This window comes from Desarmillaria tabescens (assembly GCF_030435595.1).
Source record: "Desarmillaria tabescens strain CCBAS 213 chromosome Unknown EV420scaffold_83, whole genome shotgun sequence".
NCBI lineage: Eukaryota > Fungi > Basidiomycota > Agaricomycetes > Agaricales > Physalacriaceae > Desarmillaria > Desarmillaria tabescens.
This window is the reverse complement of record NW_026848382.1, coordinates 69,005-76,358: the sequence shown is the minus strand read 5'-3', so window position 1 is coordinate 76,358 and position 7,354 is coordinate 69,005. Positions and strand designations below refer to the sequence as shown.

Below are 7,354 nucleotides of genomic sequence, written 5' to 3'. Positions count from 1 at the left end.
GTCTATGGGATGTAGTCCATTCAGATGGAGTCCCACACAGGTGCAGGTGATATGTGCTCTTTGCTCTCATTCATTGGGAGTACACTTCTTTTAGTGTCCTCACTCCTCATTCGTTGAACAACGCACTGCTCACTGCATGCACCCTTGTAGACACTATTCTTAGTACAAGTCTAACATGTATTTAAGCTAGCCTACGCTGTGGCCTTAGACCCCAGCTTCGGCTAAGGTTATATACTCCTAACTCTTACAAGCTCCTTACTTTCGCTATAAGTGACACCTAACTTCTCGCAATCTACCAATGCCTCTCTAACACTGAATCACCGAACGCGAGTGACAGGATAGAGACCAGCTTTGGCGAAGGTTGGAGTTAGTGCTTAACAATTAGCCGAAGCTTGCCCTTACTACCCTTACCGTTGTCAAACGGTAACTGTACCACTTCAAGGCAGTCACTGTTATACTTTCAAAGAAAGGAAACCTTCAGCCCATCGTCTAGACGGCACCCACCGTACCCTCGAGAACGTAGAGCATTCGTTGTGATACAACGAGCCTTGCGCCTCTCACCTCCTCAGATTGCACTACCATTATCCTTGGAAAGTACCTTCAGTACCTTGGCACTATTAGCTGCCGTTGCAGTTATCCACATCATCCGGCCAACTCATACCCCTTAAGAGCACCGACCCCCATTCAGTGGGCGAGTAACAGGCTCTACCGTAACTGCCATCATTGTTTTCAGTAACAGAATGATCACAGCATCCGGAGCATTCAAATAAGGAACCCTTGTCGCTATATGACAAATCCTTGGGGTTGCTCACCCCTCCAGAAATATTTTATACTCTCCCCATTGTTCAACGACGGTGACTGTATGAATCCTATAAATGCTACCATCACTCACGTCCTGGAAACCCTTACATCCCTAGTAAGGTACCCCTTGTACCGCAGTGATCGATCCTACCCACGAGATGGATCAGCTCCTGTTCACCCCATCACAGGAGGCAACCACCTTCAGACCCAGTACTCCGGAAATCCACAATTTGCGACTGGATACTGGGAAGATACCGAGGGATCCTGGGACAATCCCAATACCCCCAATATCCAGCAGTTCTACACTGATGAGTACAACCAACTCACCAATGCACGAACTCTGGAAGAGGGTGATGAAAATGTTGCTAACGGAATGAAGTGGCAAAGAACCACCTTTGAAAGGATCGGTGATCCTTTCCTCCTGACCCGGGGAGTCGATCAAGAAGGTAGCCAAACCACAATCGGAAGGACTGATGCAGGAGGACATTGAAGAGATGAATCCCCAGAATCATTCAGAGATGCCAAACCGATGCTTCACACCTCAGAGCTCGACAGGGGAATCTACTCCTCCCCCAGAACTCCAAGAGAGGCATGGGGAGTCCACATTTGGTCAGGCGTCTCCATTGGAGGCTCCGATACCAAAAGGAACATCTCCAGTTGGAGTCTGAACACTAGTTCTCTATGGGGATCAGAAGTCATCCGGCTCGAATCCGAAGTCGCCTCAAAAAGATCTGCTGGCCTCTGTAGCCAGGTATATCAATGGTACCATCAAGTCGCTCTCCAAATTGCGGGCTGAATCCACAACTTGGCCAGGAAAGAAAGAGGAGTGGCCGAGGAAAAAGGGATACTGGATTGGGGGACTGTCTTTCCAGTGGATTTCTGGATCACCCCTGAAGAGGGATCCTGGGAGCTACCCCCCATGTCCTCCAATGACACCTGGCTCCCCACCACTGGGGATGGTTGGGAATCCCCCTGGCCGGACACCTCGTATGAGGCTATATGGCCCAACCCCATGGCCCAAACGGCCATCTATGAAGAACCATGGGACTCACTTTCCACCCCCATACTCATCGGAAAGGAATACCAAACAGCCCCGGAGGAAGGAGAAGGTGACGAGACCATCCACATCTTTGGTGCTGAACTTCAGCACTAGAGACGTCTTCGATACAAAGAAATCTGGGGGAGACTGGACCACACCACACCTACCATCTGAGGTGTTTTGGACCACGACTCTAGACCCAGAACTAGGGAAGAGGGTCCCCTCCCTTTCCCAATCCCAAGGCATGTCACGCCTCGAAGGGATGGACATGGATCGTCTCAAGAAAGAAAGAAGGTGCTTCCGATGCAGAAATGCAGGGCACTTCAGTCGGGACCAGAGGTGCCCCACTGATAAATGGAAATGGCATGAGATAAAAAGGCAAGGGCCAATATCGATGCCATTTCAGGGATGCCCCAAAACCGCATTGGGAGGAGGTAAAAAACAAGAATTCACGAAGGAGTGATGTCTCCGCTGTGGATTCAATGGACCTATCAGATGGGACAATAAATGCTCATTGGACAGGTCCAAATGGTGTTCTGCTTAAAAGGCAGAGCAAGGACCCCTCAACGACGAATGCTGAGGGGAAGGTGCCGATGAAGGACTAGGCAATTCACCCTTGTACACCGGGACTCAGTTTTCTTTTAGGTAAAACTGGCTCTAAATTTTATATTGAAATCCTATCTGTAGGTACCACTATGGAGTATCAAAGTCGGCGCAATGCCCTGCGAAAATTCAGTGAGAATTTTCCCTTGATGATTAGGATATAACTCGAGACTCACTGTAACAGAAACCAGAACAACTTGTGGATAAAGACTGTATGGATTATCCATTGCAATGAACAGGATGTAGACCACTAGCGTGACAACATATAATACAGCCGATTCTACCATGATCTCCATGACTCGGTGGTACGGATTAGCGGGAACGGATAGAGACAAGCTGGTAGTTCTTGCTTGAACTAGCTTGTACACAATGAGCACCGTACATATGATTGTCGTCGAGAGTGTCATGCTATAGTATGCTACTCCCCATGTGATAGAGTTGCTTCCCCACAGAGTCGCAGAATCCCCTTGTGAACCAGTAAAGGGTGTCAACTCTTGAATCAAGAAGAAAACATCGAAGACTTGGAATAGTGAGCAATTCGAGTTATGTTCAGAGTCGTAGTGACTTACGTATCCCACAGATTGTGCATATGGATGGAAGGACGATGACCCTCCAATTCCTTCCCCATATGACCCAGCACCGCCAAATCTAGGAAAATGTCGCATCAAAATATTGATCTTATAGAGAGCTTCCACAAGACTTATGATCACACAATCTGCCATCAATATATTCACACCTGCGACAACACTAGCAATCGTCGATACCCACAATGGACCACTGGCAATAAGTGAGTCTATGAGTGCGAAGTACCTGGTTTCCTCTGTCTGCCCATTTGTGATGAATGCCCGTCTAGCATAATACCATCTCATAGCGATGTGGATCGTTACCATGATATACATGAAGATGGAAATTCCAACTAGGACCTTCGTCTGATGCCTATGGAGAATGTTGATCGGCACTATGCCCTTATTTTATCACAATCTCATTGGAAGAGTTTACTACGCACAAATCTGCCACAGTAAAACTGCCACTAGTGCCGTGTATATACCTAGGTTGCGATCAGTACTTCAGCAGATGTAGTTTGGAAGATACATCGCACCATGTGCTAGGGACTCGATGATAACTGCATTGAACCAGGAGTCAGACAACTGTATTGCAGTTACTTGGTCAATTTGTGACATGTCGTCAAGCTACCTGTCGGGATATCGAGAGGGGAGAAAGTATCTGTCAGTCAAAACAAAATATGCAAGGATTATGAACACGTCGAAGTGTCTATAAAACCACCATCATTTCTAAGCAGAGTAATTGCAGACTAACTATCCTAAGAATAGGAATACGTGACTCACTGATGAGAGTGTCCAGGCCACAGTATTGAGATGCACAGGTCTTGATCATTTCCTTAGGGATGATGAAAGAATAGCCTGTCTTACCATTCTCGTCTGCTGTTATTGTATTGACTTACTTCTTCATGGATATCCCGGGGATCCAGACATCTTTGAATCCATTGGATATGACGCCCATACCGTCACGATTTCCAGTTTTCCATCCATTTCACTGGGTGTCGGAGGTCCCAAAAGGAGAAAAATAATAAAAAAAGAAAGATTTCGCGTGCCAAAATGGGCGACCACCCACGTTTGTTTGTTCATGTTATATTTAAAAGACAACACTGATCGCCGTTCATTTGCCTCACTCTCTGCCTCGACATACACTAATTCAAGCCCGGAGGGCCATGCATTTTTTCCCTCCATCGACGCCCCGACATTCATCCAGTCTCCTGCACCATCGGCAAGGTATAGTGTATGCAATCTGACACCGCAAAATGTCATTACCTCTAGGGCAAGTCTCATTGCGGCAGCGTCGACAGCTATGGATATTACAGCGTTTCCTCTCCTCTGTAGGTACGGTACGTCTTCTCTTGCTCTCTCTTTCCATGTCCATGTGCTGATGGCTGCTGGAACTGCCATTTCTAACAACTATGGACAGGGAATCTGATTGAGGCTCACCTAGTGGCTGATTTTGGGCCGGTTCAGTACGGGATGCAGGAATTGGATGAGGACTTGTAGGAAGCTCATCAAATGTAGCAGGGATAGGTGCAGGGGACGGAGTGGATCGAGGTGCACCACTGCTTGTGGGATGGGTGGATATCAGTGTATCAGTAAATCAGGAAGAATGCGAAGCAGCGGGAGCCGTCGAAACTGGCAAATTCAGAGGGAGTGACTGTTCTGAATCTATTTCAACCACACCTTGACTTGGATGAGTGAATGACGCATCTCCAGCCAAATAATCTGGGAATGGAAGATCTGCAGCTGCAAATACTTCACTGCTGCGACGTACTTCTTCAAGCCCATCAGACATCAAGTCCACCATTGCTCGGATATTGTTTGCTTTCCCCCATGATTTTGAATATGCAGCCAGGACCTCCGGAGAGACATAAACACGCTTAGTTCCATCTGCCATCTGGTTCCATTCCTGAGCAAATGCTTCATAATCAACTCTGCCTTTGCCATCAGCACTTGCATTCACAGAGAAAATGCGTATCTGAGCAAAGAAGTAGCGGCAAGCTTCTTGAGTGGTTGGAGGAAGAACAGGCAGAGCTAAGCCCTGTCACTGTCACAGCCAGTTGTTACTCGCGTTGAGTTTATATGCCTTGGCAGACCTTGTGAGAGTCGCCAATAGCCAGCTGGTCTGGTTCAAGTAAAGATGTATGCTGGTTGGCATCAGCTTCATCCCGTTCAATGGCTTTATTCAACATGGCGGTAAGATAGCGTTCACTGGGAATGAAGCCACTGTAGCCATCTACATCACTGAAATTTCTGATCAAAGGGACTTTCATAGAGGCGTCAAAGTAATTGTGCAAATCAGCATTGGCTGATTCTCGAGTGTGAAGCCACTCGAAGATTGACTCTAAATACTGGAGCTGTATTACATTGAATCGATGGGTGTGCATTTCAAACAGTAGTGAGTGAACACCGGATGGTCCCATCTTATGCTGATTGCCAACACGGAGAGTCCTGATAATGTTGCATGACAGGCCTATTTTCTGGGAGAGCACAGCAGGAAAAGCCATATGCACATATGGGGGGTAATGAGTTTAGAAGATGCTGGCTCCACCCATGAAAATGTGAGCGGCAGTCCTGCCGGCAATAATATGCCCATGCGATGATGTAGAATGAATCTTTGAGGTCTATGACATGATGAGGTGGCAGCGCACCATTCTTTTCAAGTGGTTTTCTGTATTGGGGACAAGATAATACATCGACAAAGAAATGTACAAGCCAAAGCAAGACATGTAGGCGGAAGAGAAGGGTGGGCTCAAACCGATGCACAGAGAGAGACATGACAGGTTCCGGAGAATGGATCCAGAGTGTTGGCGGGGCATAAGGTTTAGACTCTGTGAATGTTGGCGGCGCAAGCAGGATCTTGCCGCCATTTTTATTGTGGATAAGTGGGTGTATAACTGTAGCAAAGTACCGGTACAGCCAGTCTTGCATATATTTTGGCTTATCGAACCACACTAGTGAAAAACGTCTCAATTTTTTTACAAGGAAACTTTGAAGGTGCGACATACCTCCAGGTTCATCATTTGCATTAGGTCTTTGCGCTGCTGGCTCATCCCCAGTATTGCAACTGACACGTAGTGTCTCAGCTTCGTTTTGGGAGTCCAAGTGCTCATCCTCGTCACTCGCCGCATCAGAGAGGGGTCCTGCAAGTGGATTAAAGAATGGTTCTATAGGAAAATATGAGTATCCCATGTTGCAATGAAAAGAATGGTTCATACAGCTAAGCGGATCATTCACAGCCTCCTGCAGGTCTACAAGACGTTTCTTGCAGGCGTCTGCTTCTGCTTTCAATCGCTTGAGCTCTGCATTAAGAGGCAGCCAGAAAATCAGGAAAAACTCCGAAATTGAAAGGAGAATCAACTTACTGGCTATGGCATTGCTTTCAGCCTTATCCAGCCTCCTCAAAAACTCCTCCGAGTACTCCTCATCATCAAATTCGTATTCATCATTGCATCCGAGTCTACAGATGTCGCATACAGTGAGTAGAATATCTGAACTCCGGAATGAGACATACTGACCATTTTCCTCCTGGGATGGAATATCTTGTGGCTTTGGTGGCTGTCCTCTCCTTGGAGCATTGTCTGGTCTTGGTCCATCCTTCACACTGCTTGGACATGCCATGCTGCAGGAGACAGAGCTTGAAAAATGAAAAATGTGAGCTATTTATGCAAAGAAGTTCTTTCAGCATGTGTACCCACATTATATCACAAAAAGAACATACCAGACTGACACAAACACATCACTATGATAGTAGCAACTAAGCGACATGACTAGGGACAGAATATGTGACAGGATTAGAGAAAGAACAGTCACGCGGGTGAAACTCGGGATGATGGCAGATAACTATAGGGGCTGATGGCAGATAACTTTGGCGGGGAATTGCGTGTTGAGTGAATAGCGTTATCCTCATCGCGTTTTGAGCCACAAATTTTTACTGCATGGTTTATATGAATATATTCAATTTATATATACAAGACTTATGAGGGTCAATGAAGAAACGACCTCAAAATAAATTGTTGAATGCGTGGGGCCCACCTGCCCAGTATGGGCATGGCAGATAACTAGCAGGTAACATGGCATGGGAACCCAGTGAAACCAGCGGTAAACCCAATTTCCTGCAGATGATGAATTCAAAACATGCCTTATGTAATCAGAGGGATGATTCTCAATTCAGTCCGGGAGAAGCAAGTTATTACAGGAGTCCAAGGCGATGTAACCCAATTTCCTACACACTTCGGTTCCAAAAACAGAAACTTCATAATCAACAGGATAACTATTTGATCCACATCGCTTACCGTGATACAAACCTGAAATGATGGACTCGAAATTCTAAATGTAACGCATTGAAAGG

General features: G+C 46.5%; 2 protein-coding genes across 2 annotated transcripts; one reads left to right on the top strand and one right to left on the bottom strand.

The window, feature by feature from the left end:
• Positions 1-862: 862 nt before the first annotated feature.
• On the top strand, positions 863-1,954 carry EV420DRAFT_1650801 (uncharacterized protein; the record flags this gene model as incomplete). The annotated part of the gene is made up of 3 exons (XM_060478499.1): positions 863-1,247; positions 1,308-1,563; positions 1,615-1,954. 3 exons carry the CDS (start codon positions 863-865, stop codon positions 1,952-1,954), a joined length of 981 nt encoding a protein of 326 aa, XP_060323328.1.
• A 589-nt stretch (positions 1,955-2,543) lies between these two features.
• Positions 2,544-3,624, bottom strand: EV420DRAFT_1486209 (uncharacterized protein; the record flags this gene model as incomplete). Its single annotated transcript, XM_060470362.1, has 5 exons — positions 2,544-2,588; positions 2,620-3,091; positions 3,254-3,379; positions 3,450-3,491; positions 3,536-3,624. 5 exons carry the CDS (start codon positions 3,622-3,624, stop codon positions 2,544-2,546), a joined length of 774 nt encoding a protein of 257 aa, XP_060323327.1.
• Between the last annotated feature and the right edge of the window lie 3,730 nt (positions 3,625-7,354).